Below are 15,415 nucleotides of genomic sequence, written 5' to 3' on the forward strand. Positions count from 1 at the left end.
TTCTTTATTTTTTCATACTTTACATAAAAGTATATTGGTATAACAATATTATATTGACAGTTTTATGTATATAAAGAAGTATGTGTATGCCTTTTTCTACTGATATGTACTATTTTATCCAGCCTTCATATAAAATAGTCGTCATGCGAAAAAGTTTGAGCACTGAAAATAAATTAATAAAGTTTATTAGTACAAAATAAAATGTTCGATAAACATTGATATTATAAAGTTAATATACTTGTTTCATTGGAAGAGAGGGAGGAGGGAAATGATCATTAGAGAAACATATAAGGTAAAAAATAATGCAAATCAAAATTTCAGAAACAATTATCTTTTTATAACTCACTAGGAGACTTACGGAAGTGTCACTCACCGATTTGAATGAAACTTTGCACACTTGTAGAACATCGAAAAATAATTGACACGTATTTATATATATTACGTCAATTTATATATTTATATATATATCTGACGTCAAAATTACAAAATTCAAAATGGCGGATCCAATATAGTGATTACAATTACAAAATGTCTTCTGGTTTGAAATTCTCTGCACTTAGCCAAGAACAGTTATAGTTGTCAGAGATTACTGCAAGGAGATTGCAGACCAATTTGAAATTAATTTCTGTACTCATTTTAATGGGATCCTTGATTAAAGTGAGTCTCTGCATTTCTCACTATAGAGTTTACAGAGACACAAACAGTCAATAAATCTATGACTCACAGCTACACCATACAGGAAAAGAATGGAACATTTGGCCTTATAGTCCGAAATAACCTCTTTTAATCTGAAAATGTTCTTGTGAAAGCATCAAATTCGGGAAAATTTATCATCAGGTCTTGTGAGATCATGGTTTCAAGAGGTTTTTCCCCCAGTATCTAATACAAAGTCCATTTTGTTATTAGATTCGTGGAGTGGTCACAATTAATTAACTTTTCAACCTATTTTACGAACAAAAGAGTACCTCAAAATAGAAACCATTCAGCACTAACAACTGGTAGGATTCAGCCCTTTCGGCTTTAGACCGTGGAAAAACTTCTTGATATATTTTACTGATATTGTCCTCTACAACTATAACAAATTTACATCTCTGTAATAATATAATTTAGATCCAAATCACTGATTCATAAGCAGTTTTCTTCTCCCAGATTTGCAAATCTTATTAGATATGCGTGATACAAAAATTTATTCGGAAAAAGATTGTGTTGCATTTTGCGATTTGTCACAGTTATTGCTGTAATAAGGTGAGCTTGGTGTAAACAATGTTTATGCATCGTTAAGCCAACTTTTTTTTTTACGAAATATTACTGTCAAACGTTTTCTCAATAAATTCATAATTGTAACAATTGAGGATATGTGAAGTTTTGACAGTGAGAGGCGAGGGGACTCACTATACATAAGCACCCCGAACAGGGAGAGGTGCAGAGACTCACTTTAATCAAACATTCCGTTAAAATAAAGGGGTTTCAATAGAAATCAATAGAAAAGGATTTCAAATCGGTCTACAACCTTCTCGTAGTAACCCCTGCCAACTATAATTGAATCGGCGAGTAGAAAAAGAACATTCCAAAAATAAAGGATAACATTCCACGATAACAATTTCTCTATAACTAAATATCCAATCTCATTACATTTTTGGAATTTTGAGAAATGAAAGGTCTTAACGTACGCTACAAGTCTGCCTTACAGGTATTTTTACGTAAGCAATGGTATTTCCGGTAAGCAGTTTTACTTCTCGTTTTCGAAAGTAACGTGTTGGGGAATATTCTCCTTTTTCTATTCACTGATTCAATTGTTCTTGGCTAAGTGCAGAGAATTTCAAACCAGAAGGCATTTTGCAATTGTAATCATTATGTTGGATCCGCCATTTTGCAATTTTGACGTCAGATTTTGAATCAGCCTTCCTAAAACCCCTCTGACAGTATGTTTTCTTCTAAATTAAATGGTTGTTTTTTGTCTATGCTTCAAGACCACTCCCAACATTCAAAGGATGGCTTCCGCTCTTAAATCTTCACCATTGCCGATATATATATATATATATATATATATATATATATATATATATATATATATATATATATATATATATATATATATAACGTGTCGATTATTTTTCGATGTTCTACAAATGTGCAAAGTTTCATTCAAATCGATTTGTGACACTTCCGTAAGTCTTCTAGTCAGATGTGCATATTCTATTTTAAAAAATGACAATCGAAATTAAATATTTCAGTTTAACGCCCCACAATTATGCCCGTTAGGAAGGAAGATGATGATTAAGGCGAATTAATAATGATGGAAGAATTGGTGGGAGGAAACGGGAGTACCCCGAGAAAAAACTACGGACACAATGTTGTCCACCACAAACTTACTTGACCGGAGGCCGAACCAGGCACCCCACGCACCAAAAGTAACCTGTCTACCACTGAGGCACCGTGTCTCCCACACTTTCATGACAACGCTCGCCCATACAGCCAAGCGGACTCAGGAACTCTTACAGGCCTTTCACTTGGAGGTTTCCGACCATACGCCGTATAACCCGGATCTCACACCAAGTGACTACCACTTGTTTATCCATATGTAGCAACGCAGCGCTTTGACGATATGGGTCTTCGGTTTGATTTGCAGGAATGATTAAAGTTTCAGACAGCAACTTTCCATGACAATGGACTTCGTAAGTTCGTTCATCTGTATAATAAGTCGTTAAACTTGTACGACGACTCTGCCGAAAAGTAGTGTAAGTGTATCGCTTCAAAATGTGTATAATAAAAATATCTACTTTCACTTGTCTTCATTTTATTCCAAAACTTATTTTGTTTTCTGAATAGTCCTCGCATTTCTAATTACAAACTAGGTGATACGGTGGCTCACTGGTAGACTACTTACCTCTAGTACGTAGGATCCCTAGTTCGATCCCCGTCAAGTAAGTTTGTGGTGCACAACATCGTGTCTGTGAGTTTTCTTTGGGCACTCCGGTTTCCTTCCGCGATTCTTCCATCATTTACTTGCCTTAATCATCGTTTCCTTTAGCATAGAAGGACATAACCGTGGGAGTTAAACTTTAGAGATTTTTCCAATTACAAACTGAACAGTTCAAACCATGTATGTATATTACAGGGATGCAAATAACCACTCGCAGGGGGTGAATGGTTCGTCGGTGCGGGCGAGTATTTAATATCATACAAAAGGTAAGTAAATGATTTCTATTGTGAGATGTGGCTAGTAGCTTTTATCTTGGGCGAGTAAAATTTTCTTGCTTATTTGCATCCCTGGTATATTACATTTCAATTTAATGAAATTCAAAATAAATCTTTATCGATATAGTATTTTTTGAAATAGACCTGAAATACTCACATGCTTAAAAGTGATGATGAACACTTCCGAAATTTTCCTGAGGCCACATGCACTCACATGAACTTGGTATTATTTTGGAAGGAGCGGACTCCCAACAATCAGTACCAATCTTGCGACGACTGATGTGTAAAGTCCTAGTGCGCTGGATACACACGAAACCTGGTATGACACACATCTGTAGTAAAATGGAAGGATGTATTGAAATGCAGTGCTTTGTATAACGAATACTCTTAACAATCTTAAAACTTTATGGGCCTTATGCAGAGTCGTTCTGACGAATGATTAGTGCCGTACTAAAGAGTTCGACTAACATGGTTCTTGCAGTAATCAGACCTTTAGTATGACGCTAATCATACGTCAAAACAACTCTTCATAAGGACCTATAGGTCCATTCTGAATCGTTTTTAGCGTCGTATTAAGAATTTGACTAACCCATGATGCTAATTTCTGTATATTAAAACACGTTAGTAAAAGTTAGCAACAATTTGTATCAAATAGAAACTTTTTAAAGTAAACGATATTAATCAACTTCAACATAAAGCGCTTTAAAAAGTAGAATATAATAAAAGCGCTAAAAAAAACATAAAATAATAAGCGTTTAAGAGCTGAAAATATTCATTACCATTATCTATAAAAACTTTTGGTCTATGACAAGCCAAACAAATTAATGTCTCGTAAAATTACCACTCAAATCAATTTTTTATTAGGTATTAATTTGTTTTTCTTGGCACAGATTTAAATATTCTTTTTAAAATATAGATAATGGTAATTAGTTGTTTTCTGCTTTTAATCGCATATTGTTATTATTTACTGTTTTTAGCGCTTTTATTATTTTATAATTTTTAGTGCTTTTATTGAAATCGGTTATTTTTCTTTTAAGTTTATTTATTTATTTATTTACTGTATTTATTTATTTTTTTGAGAGATTTACTATTACAGTTACAGATTAGATTTTCTATTTGCTATTACTATTACAGTTGATTGTCCTGTACGTAACGCATTCTTCGAGTGTTTTCCGTCTGTTTAATACAGCGGCCACGAGAGGCTCTGCTGGTAAAACCTACCTAGTTTTAAGGGTTGTCCCTACATCACCTTGGGATAAAAGAAATTGCATGGAAGTTTGAGTTGAGCAACACTGTCAAGTTGTAACCTGGATTGAGGCCTCAGTCCAGGTCCATGTGAGAAAGGCTTTAGACTAGTTCCTGTATATCCTGGGCCTTACGCAGAGTCCTTCTGATGCGTGATTAGTGCTATACTAAAGAGTTCGATTAACATATGTTTCCTTCAAGAGTCAGACATTTAGTATGATACTAATCATACGTCAAAACGACTCTGCATAAAGCAGCCTTAATAAATAGCAGTTTGTTGTTGTTGTTGTCCAGCAGTGTGAAAAACAAAAAAACAAATCTGAACCTTACTTGTGGATTGTGAAGAGTTGGTTGATAGCCGGATTGTCCGTAACGAGCATAATTCTTGCAAAGGACTTCGTCATAAAACGGTGGCTTGTAATCGTATTCTGGATCACGAAGCTCAACAATGTTACGAATTGTTTCACACATAGGCTGGAATCTCTGAAAATAAAACAAATTAACTTTTAATCCAGTAACTTGAATCTAGTAATGAAATACTCCTAACATGGAACTTCTTAAAAGCAAAAATGTAACTATAAAATGAAGGAGATCGTAATATAATACAATATACATTATAGGGGAAGAAATGCTAGATGACAGAGGAGAGTACAATTGGAAGAGGAGTTCGACAAGGGTGTTGTCTCTCGCGGACATTATTTAACATTTATCTAGAAGATATAGTAAAGAAATAATGAATATACTATTTGCGTAGGAGCGTTTCTTGCGGAATCTGAAAAGAAAATTAATATGTTAGAATACTTTAGACAGGGCTGTGAAGAATGTGAGATGAAAATAAACCAAAACGACTGGTGATTGAAAAGAAGCAGTCACAACTCGGTGTCAAATCTGTAAATAGTAATGGAGAAAATAGAACAGGTGACTAGTTTCCGAAACCTCGGTAGTATTATTAGTAATGATCCGAAGTGCGAACGTGAAGTAAAAACAAAGATGAGAATGATGAAAGAAGCTTTTAGGGGGAAGAACAGTGGCGGCGATTGGACGTTAAAAGTGGGGGGGCAAGGCATGATCTGAATATTTGTATATCAATGTTGGTTTTCCTGGTTGATGCTAACACTTCGAAAGGTTGTATAACTAATAGGATACTATCTTCTTCAGTTAAAATACTGTATATCGTATTTCATATTTATTAAGTACATTGACAAGAGAAACGCAAGTAGGTACTAGCCTTTTGTACTCTTATACAACGAAGGTGTAAGAAAACATTTGATTCATTGCTCATGAACATTTTAAAATTCTGTCTGGAAAATTGTATGATCTAATTATTTAATAACAAATTTGCAAAACAAGTAAATATAAAGGATAATATTAATCACAATAATGAGAGCCTTGTTTTGCAAAAGTTATATTGAAACTGGGGATTAATGAACATCTTATATTTTTAATTCTACACATGCTGTTAAAAGTATGTTATTACTCTTAGAAAGACAGTAAATAGTACAAGCATATGCTACGACATTTAAATAAATACATTTGCAGCTTCCCGAAACATGTTCATTGCCATTAGGAGCAGTTTTCACTTTCTTGGAATACATCTAAACTCAACAATCTTAGAATTACTCCATACTCTAATTATACAAAATAATCCTAAAATCTAGAATTCTGTTGAATTCACTAAATTTAGTTGTTTATACACTCGTACACCCCTTAACACATCACTTTAATAGTATATTACACTGCAAAACAATACAAAAGATAGAAGTTGTTTCTTGATATTCTCTTTTTAATCAATATTCCTTACTATTAGAAAGAAGAAAATACATTTCAGGAACTGTCAATTTTTGTGCAATTAAAGAATAACTTGTGAAAATCTCCTTTTTTTCTTTCTTTTTTCGAAATGATATCTCAATTAGTTTCAAAATGACTGACTAACATATCGAGCCCTTGTAAGAAAAAATGAAAATACGCTGGAATTGTGGAGCTAAAATAGGTTAATTTGAGGCCATTTTCCGTGGCAATTAAAACGTAATTCGTGCAGCTTTCATAACTTCACGGGAAGACAACCAATACGTACTCACGTAATGGCAAATATTATATGGCATCATTTTTTCTATGAATCAGTAATACATGCAATAACTTTACATTTCCAAATTATATACAATAATGGGTCACTTCAAAAAAGTGAGGGGGCAACTGCCCCCCTTTGCCCCCCCTAATCGCCGCCCATGGGGAAGAAGAATGTATTTTGTGGGTCCTTGAATAAAAGACTCATAAAATGCTTCGTGTAGTGTACAATAGTATTTGAGGCCGAAACATGGGCACTTTGCAAAAGTAATTAACCCTTTAACTGCCACAATGCATTAGCAAAAACTGCATCCCTGGGCCCAAAACGTAATTTTGATTTTTCTCATTTTATTTGGACCGATTCTGTGTACTGCATGTGTATAATCTTCGAAAACAAAAAAAGTGTGAGGCATCCATAAGTGCCACGCGGCACAAATTTATAAAAACAGTGAGGCATAGCGTTGATGCCTCATGGCGGTTAAAGGGTTAAAATGACTGGAAGCCTTCGTGGAGAAGGATAAAGAAAATTAGGTAGATGCAACAGAATACAAAGTGTTAGAATAAGAGAGTGTTAGAAATGGCGAGGGAGAAAAGAAATATTTTAAATGTATTGAAAATCTTGACATAACAAAATGTATTGTTTCCCATAAAAGAGTCATTACAGGAGTTGAAGTAATCCACATTGACGGCATGCTGAAAAAAATCTATGGCCCACTTTGATATAAATAACAATAATAATTGCATATAAGTCGTACAAACAGTAGCTGTAAACATTATTCAAACTACAAATATCATATTGCACGAGGTGGCTTCGAAGAACAGTTGGAATTGACTGACCAAGAATTGTTTGAATCTCAAGAAGACTTAATTGAAATGGAAACGAAAGAAATGCTTAACATCGATTTTAGTGAAAAAGAACCTACAACCGGTATGGAAAAGATAACTTGACCTTAAAAATACTAAATGGAAGACTACAAATGACTAATGATCTCTGTGACATTTTTTTAAAGAAATGGCCTAATCTACGGAAAGAAAAACATTTTGAAAACGAATATTGATCAAGCCACTACTGAATACCAGTCTGAATTACAGGCTATTGTAAAAACTGAAACAAGAAAAATAAACAAATAATAATAAATAATTCTTTGAGCTACTGATCAAGACTGATAATTAACTATGTTAATTTTGTCACGAAACTTATTTTAAATTAAGAGCGTTTTTTTTTAACATTATTGATTTGCTATTTCGTAGATTTGAAACGCATTTCTTATAATCTCATACATTTTTCCGTGGTGTATTTAAGGAACGTAACTCCCTGCGGATAAGGAACTTTGACTATATTTCTCTGCAATATTATTTTGAACAGTACAACTACATTTCTTACTCGTTACGTGGAATCTTCAGTCCAAAGACAAGAAAAGAAAAACTCGTAATACAGTAGTAAAAGTAATAGATAACACAGCCGTACTGAACATGTTCGTATTACGTAACCTGCTATAACATAAAAGACTTAATATACGAAGCAAGTATTCAAGTGCTTTTTGGTTCGCTCTTCATGTATATTTAATGATTCGTCAACCTGGCTACAATACAAATTGGCATCGCTATCACAAACAGTAAAAGTCGTCTATTATATATTGTGTGGCTGCTAACTGCTGATATGCTTCGACTGTCAAGGCCTTTGTGGCCATTTTACACCGTGTGTTTCTTGTCAACACAAGGTTAAGGACGTCAGCACTAACCGGGGGAATTTCTCGCTCATCCCTCGCCAGAATCCGATACTCTTCTTCCATCTCAGCCATGTCTTCTGCTGATATCTTCAATGGATCCCATTCGATGTTGCGACGACCTCTGGGGTCCTCTTGCTCACGCAACTGTAAAAAAATGTGTAATCATTAGCTTCATCGGTCATAAATACTGTATCTACAATAAAATGTAAATAAATTAAAAAATACAATGATTATATGAATTATGTAGACGTTTGAGAGAAAGATTATTGCTTGACTGTTTGTCTGAGGCTCTCGCACTAACATGCACTTTCAAATTAAAAAGTTTGACAATTAATACTGATTTCACGTCTATTCAAGCGTCATTAGACTATTTCCTGCTCATAGAGGATTTTGTTAGTGTTGATGAAATAAACATATGAAATAAATCTCATATATGGTGTCAATTTCGACAAAAATTTCTTTTATCCCTATTCGAAAAATTAATGTCAAAAATCCCACAAAATGGAATTTTCCCCACGGGGTTGGTATCACTGATACATCCTAATATTGCAATCTTATATGACCCACTAGCGTGATTATAATTTTAAAAATGTGTAATCGCCTTAGCGTATAAACAGAAAGTTTAAATTCCAAAGACAGCATTTATCTTTCCAAAAATTTAGCGCAATCTTTGAAGTTTCACGTTATTGTAAAAAAAACTTTTTCTATAAAGGGTCAACTATCTCTCGTGCACATATATTTTTTTTTCGGTGCCCCTGAAAAACAAAGACTTATCAAGGTAAACCATATAATTCTTTTTTTTTTTCCCTTGATTAATCGAAAGTTCCGAAAAGAATTGTGACGAAAAGTTGAGTAACCTGTGCATAATTTCCAAGAACAAATCGGAGCAAAACCATTTTTGTAGACAAGAGAAAGCGCGCTGTGGTGTATGAAGTGTTCGCGCCAAGACCTTGGGGAAATGTCCCTTACAATCAAAGGATTACGTGATTGTCATTTAAACCCTTTTTCTATCGTTTCTTTACGGATTCAGACCAAGTTATACGGAAACACAAGACACAGCTCACTACAGTAACTGACTGCCACCAATGTTCTGATTCAGAAGTCTTCAAGGTCGTTAATTGACTCTGACTCGTTACGAAGCAAATAGCAATGAAGCAAGATTTTAATTCATGGCGAATCATTATGAGTTCTTCAAGGGGAGCAAAAATCAAGATACTATGCGGAAGGATGCATTGTTTTTTAATCATTGTTTTGTATACAATGAAGCTTCTATGATTATTAAATAACACAAGGTCTTCATTACCTCCATTCATGCATCACTGTAAATCAATCAAGGAAATTCCAATAACCGACCGTTGAACTTTGATTTTTGAATAAGTACTTACATAGAATCTAAATGTAGCACAGAGTAAATTAACTATGTATAAATCGTACATATCTTTCATCTGAGCGACAGAAACTCCACTACTTCCTTCAGTTTGAGATAATCCAATAACATTGCGCAAAGACCTTCAATAAGACTGGTCATAAAAATTCACATCAGATGTTCTTTGAAACAAGGTCTTTTAATTGCTTCGTCGATTCTTCTAACACACTGTTTTGTATTTAGCTTTAATAAACTAAATAAAATGTTCCCTTAAATTCTTGAGTTATTTGTGATTATAAATTGAAGTTTTCAATCATATAATTTTATTTTAGTTATTTTACTTAAACCATATCCAGAAATACCTCAAAATAACCTATTAAAGTATTATTTTCACACATGAACAATATTTAAAAATCTATATGTGTACAGTGGAGCCATACTTACTCAGATATGTGGTATCCCTAATCTTAAATTTCTGTCTATCCTTTCCTCCAACTATGTGATTTCTAGCTTTTGTTTGTTTGTTGCGTTTAGTATCCCTTTTCAGCAGCGAGCCTAAATGAGACGTGGACCTACACTGTAAGGTGGTATCCGAACCACTGTAATGCGTTCAAATTTTTTCAATGCTTCACTAACGGGAATCGAACTCACGATCACGGACACCAAAGGCGCAGGCGCTAGATCTACTAGACCAGCAAGGGTTAATTTTCAGTTTTTTTTTTTTTTTTACATTTTTTCGAACAGTAAGGCAGGATAACAAGGATGTCATTTGGGGAGGATAGGAGGCAATTACCTCCCACCAGCGAGTTTGATATATATTTGTCTTTTATTTTTCAATCATAGCTGAGGAACTTAGGTATCCAATGAGGTCTAATTTATTTCTCTCTTTAGGCATAGTTGATAAGTATGAAATATTTCATTTATAGTCAAGGGCACATCTTTAAAAAAAAAATTAAAAAAAAAAGAAAGAAAGAAACTCAATAGGTTCAGTATTCATTCAATTAGAAATCAGGAAAATTAAGCGGACACTTCAACTCAATTTACTAAACAATACATAGTTAATATATGATCTGTGCACACCAGTCACCGGTGTCCCTTATCATAGTGTTTTTGACTACTTAAGGGGTACACAAGATTTGAGAACCGAGTTGGTATATGTTTTTTCATGTCACATTTTGGTATTTTAAAACGCATACTCCTGGCATGGAATTTCCTGGTTAGGCCTCGGCCATGCGGGTTTGTGTCGGACAACTTGTGTCCTTTGGATTTCTAGAGGTTCTCCGGTTTCTTCCCACATTATCGTACAATCAGTTACCGTATACTTCATAATCACTCAATTTCTCTTCCGTCTCATTTAGCCTAAATGGCATAGGATGTGAAGTGAGCAAGGGACGTGAAAGTTTGACATTTTATTTCGTTTCATTTTAATAACGTATACGCTCTATAACAGGAACTAGTATACGCTCTATCTAAATATCCATGTTTTACCATCCCCCGTTATCGACGAAACGAACTGTAAACAGGAAATTGAGGTATAGGGATACTCCTTTAAGTACTAATAAAGCGTTCGTTTCGCCTATAACGGAGAATGGTAAAACATGGATATTTAGATAGAGCGTATACTAGTTCCTGTATAATTCCTGAAACCACTTGTTATCCTATAGTTTCTAAGGCAGGGCGTTTCGAAACATGATTTTTCGAATTTTCGGCGGTTCGTAACTCTGAAATGAGACGTTTTTCGACCTATGTTTATAAGAACTTTTTTCTTTCATTTCATATAAGGAATTACCTCCCAAAGTTTGTCGGTGGAGTTACCTACCACCCTGTATATAAACGGCTCGGGGGAAGATCATGATAAGCACCACCTCCGGTGAAATTGAATTATTAGGTGGAGTGGGTTGGGATCGGACCACAGAACAGTATGTAGGTAGGTAGTTTTATTTCAGAACTTTGCCCGCAGATGACAAGGGAACCTTGTTTGGTATATGTATTTGCTTTGAATTGCATGGGAATGGTGAACTTTCTTTTCCAGTTTACTCAAAAATTAGAAAATGTGACTTAGTATTGTCTTCTCCCGAACAGCTCATATGTAGATTAATTAAAAATCGAATAATATATCGTCATGTTGCAACCGTTCAGTAAAGTGTTTCATCAGTAATAAATAAATAAATAAATAAATAGGATTTAGTGGTTTAACACATGAATGCTGAACTATATGTTCACCTCCTCTAAAGGGATCAAACTCGGGTCTCCGTCTCCAAAGGTAGAAACACTATCCATTTTGCTACGAATAATAAACGCCTTGAAAAAAAAATTAAAAAGTATCTCATTTGAAAGTTAATTAACCACATTTGAACAAAGAGCTGTACATAGAATATCTTTCATATAGGGTCATTTCTTTCTTCCTTTTCGTTAGTGTGGTCCATTCACAATATTAATGTCCGTATGAATAGAGTCAGGAACGTGAGTCTTTTATTTAACTGCCATTGAATCGTGATTTGAACGATTAATTATCACTTATATGTGACACAGGCTTTGAATTATTAATTGAGAATGGAATGCGCCAGAGGTAGATACGTTAATTACAAATGTTGTAGTCATCCAGCTTCACATTGAATACGTGCAAGATGTCACATACTAGCCAAAAGGTGCTTAAGAAAAATCAAGTAAAGTTCTTTCGGGTCTAAACATAAACACAGACACACACACCCATAAATGCGTACGCACATTGTTAATTGTAATTAATGCAGCGTTTGCCTTACCTGAAAGAAGGTCCTGTTCATTGCCATGCCAAGCATACCGTCGGCGCATAAGAATGTTAACAGCATCAACGGTAGGAAAGCAGTCTGAAAGAAATTCAAGTCTATGGTTATTTCGAAGTCATTATGGTCTTAAGGAATATTATGAGTCACTAATACTTCGGAAACTAATACTACAGCAGAAAAGAGTAAAGTTTTGACATATAGACGAAAGTATGTTTGTCACTGGTAGGATTATGTGTGTCACTGTTAGCAGTGTGTGTGTCACCATTAAAAGTCACCAAAACAGACAAATAATAGGTGCATGCGGTTCATAAATAAATAAACAGTCTGTTCTAGAAGAACAGAAGATATCAATTATTACAGGGAACGAACGAGATACATTTTGCACAGTAAAAGAATCATTTTTCTCAATTTTCTCGTATACCCTCAAAAGCATGTAATTTTGTTCGGTTCGATGTGATGTATCAATTGCTGTCTCATCTTTGAACAATATTATAAAATAAACAAAAAGTTAAAATTTAATAGCTACGGGTTGGACCAAAGTTCACGAAGGGCTTATAACTGTGAATAACTTCTTTTTATTATTTATCATTAGTTTCCATTGATATTTCACAAAGTTAAAGACCAAGAATGGGAGATTGTTTACACTTAAGTGTGGAATATAATCCAAGGTTGATGTCTGTCATTATGGGCCTCGCAGATACGTGTTCTGTGTAGCATATGATTCATGACAAGGGTTAACATACAAAATTGTTGGGTTTTGGGACAGTGAAAATCCACATGCCATGCATGAGCGCGAACTTCATCCTGAAGTGCATTGTGTGTGTGGCATGATGTCAGAAACTATAATTGAGCCATACTTCTTTGAACACGATGAAGCCAGGTGACTGACGATCGAGATCAAGATCGGAACATGATTGAGACTGTTGTGGGTGCTGCAGTGGATAATATGTCTGAAATGTGGTTTCAACAAGATGAGGTCAAAGTACACATGGCGAGGGCCTCAATTGGGCTTCTGAAAATCATTTTCGGCCATCGCATCATCTTGAGAAACACTAACATAAGCTGGAACTCCCGTTCGCCTGAGCTCAGTCCTCTTGATTATTTTCCTTGGGGCTATCTGAAGGACAAAGTGTATGTGAACACATCACAAACAAGACAGCAGCTCCAGAACAATATTCATGCAGAAATACAGGCATTGGGACTATAAGTGTTGACTCCTGTGATAAATCTTGTGTTACACAGAACCTAAATCTGTGAGGCCGATAATGGTGAACACCTACCTGAAATTATATTCCTCACATAAGTGTAAACAATCACCCATCTTTGGTCTTTAAGTCTGTGAAATATCAATGGAAACTAATTATAAATAATAAAAAGAAAAGTTATTCAATTATAACTCTTTCGCGTGACTTTAAGCCCACCCTGTATTTATAATTTTAGCAACGAAGAAGCTGATCAACTGTTATATATGAGGTATTGGACTATATGTGGTTCAGAGACATGGGCATTACATAAGTTAGAGAAGAAATATTTAGAGAGCTTAGAAATATGGTATTGGAGGAAGATGGAAAAGACAAAATGGACGGAAATAGTAACAAACGAACATGTCTTAAAACGGTTAGGAGAGGACGCTTTGAGCCAGCATTCTTCGTAGAAAGGCCAATTGAATTGGACATACCTTGCGAAGAAACTGTCTTCTTCATACCGCCATAGAAGGAAAGATGGAAACAAAGCGAGAAATAGGAATAATAATAATAATAATAATAATAATAATAATAATAATATACAAAATATGCATAACAATGAGCAAAAAGTGGTTGGTGTGTTTTGTCTGAACTTTTGCTTTCACACCATTAATAATCTTTTCCACCGTAAATAAATTCCATCATACATTTGCGTAGTTAACTTCTCGTGGATTGCATTCGTAAAATAGGCCTATTATTTTTTTTTTTTTTTATCAATGACACTTCCTTCACGAGTAGCCTCTGTTACTGACGTTGGTTGTTATTCCATACCAGTCTCCACAAAAATTCTGAGTATAGCAACATAACGCAAAAATGCAGACAGTAATTATAATTTTTATGTGCATTATCGCTACCTAAATCGCAAATGCGTTGTGTTACGGAATGTGCCCGGTTATCCCATACAATATTTTTCGTTCGTCAATTTGCATCACGAAATATGTATAGTGATTTTGCTATTTGGCAGTGACGGCTTTACCGGGTAGGCGGGGTATGTACGGGCCTACCCAAAAATTTTGAAAAATATATAAATCCTTAAAGATACAATAAAGAGTAAATATATTTTTCACTATTTATATTAATGGTAGATAATTATTTAACAAATAGCATCAACCACTACTGTAAAAGTAATTTCCTAGTGTCATTAATCAGCCAAATGTGGATTAAATGTATCCATAAGCGAGGGAGCGAGCTTGCTCAAAATTAAAATCCTAAAGCCACCCCTGCTATTTGGTCTTAAATTCATTAGAGTATTGATTTTAGCCTTACATAAATCAATTTACTTGGTAACAAAGATAAAAATTGATAATTTTCTTCGTAGCATTTGATTTTGCATCTAGATATTACTCACGATGCTTACCAGAGTAATAGAAGTTAACAAATTCTCCCATCTACAATACTGTCTGCGGGCCTCATTTCGTAACGGTTAGCGAAAAATCAACGGATTTAACTCAATACAAATAATGCAATAAGTAATTTTAACTATAACAACAAGAATCGCAAAGTAAAACAGAAATTTTGCATTGCGTTGACGCAAAGCGCTATGAAATGATGTTTTGAAATTCTCAGATAGCCCCAAAATGGCTGCTATGTTATTGTTCTTAACTGCGATTTACTTGCTCCGGCTACGGAAACCGATCCACAGAGAGGAAACCTACTTGGTTACCAGGCGTGGCTCGCTAGCACGCTGTTACGAAAGAAACTACGTGGGCGCACAGGCAGTTACGTTTCTCTCTGCTGGTAGTAGTAAACAACGGTATCTCAGAGCTTGCCAAATCGTCAGTGTCTACGTAAGCGAGAGGAATT

At 34.8% G+C, this 15,415-nt stretch overlaps 1 protein-coding gene across 3 annotated transcripts in view; it reads right to left on the bottom strand.

Annotated features, from left to right (window-relative positions):
- Positions 1 to 15,415, bottom strand: part of LOC145668579 (uncharacterized) — a 151,284-nt gene continuing 135,869 nt past the window's right edge. For all 3 annotated transcript variants that reach the window (XM_081736583.1, XM_081736585.1, XM_081736584.1), the window contains exons 2-6: positions 12,366 to 12,449; positions 8,250 to 8,381; positions 4,774 to 4,926; positions 3,356 to 3,530; positions 1 to 162 (exon numbers count right to left, since the gene is read on the bottom strand). In XM_081736583.1, coding sequence (XP_081592709.1) covers positions 3,360 to 3,530; positions 4,774 to 4,926; positions 8,250 to 8,381; positions 12,366 to 12,449 — 540 coding nt within the window. In that variant the 3' untranslated portion in view covers positions 1 to 162; positions 3,356 to 3,359. The remainder of the gene's footprint in view (positions 163 to 3,355; positions 3,531 to 4,773; positions 4,927 to 8,249; positions 8,382 to 12,365; positions 12,450 to 15,415) is intronic.

Source organism: Thermobia domestica, chromosome 13 (genome assembly GCF_964235325.1).
Source record: "Thermobia domestica chromosome 13, izTheDome1.hap1.1, whole genome shotgun sequence".
NCBI lineage: Eukaryota > Metazoa > Arthropoda > Insecta > Zygentoma > Lepismatidae > Thermobia > Thermobia domestica.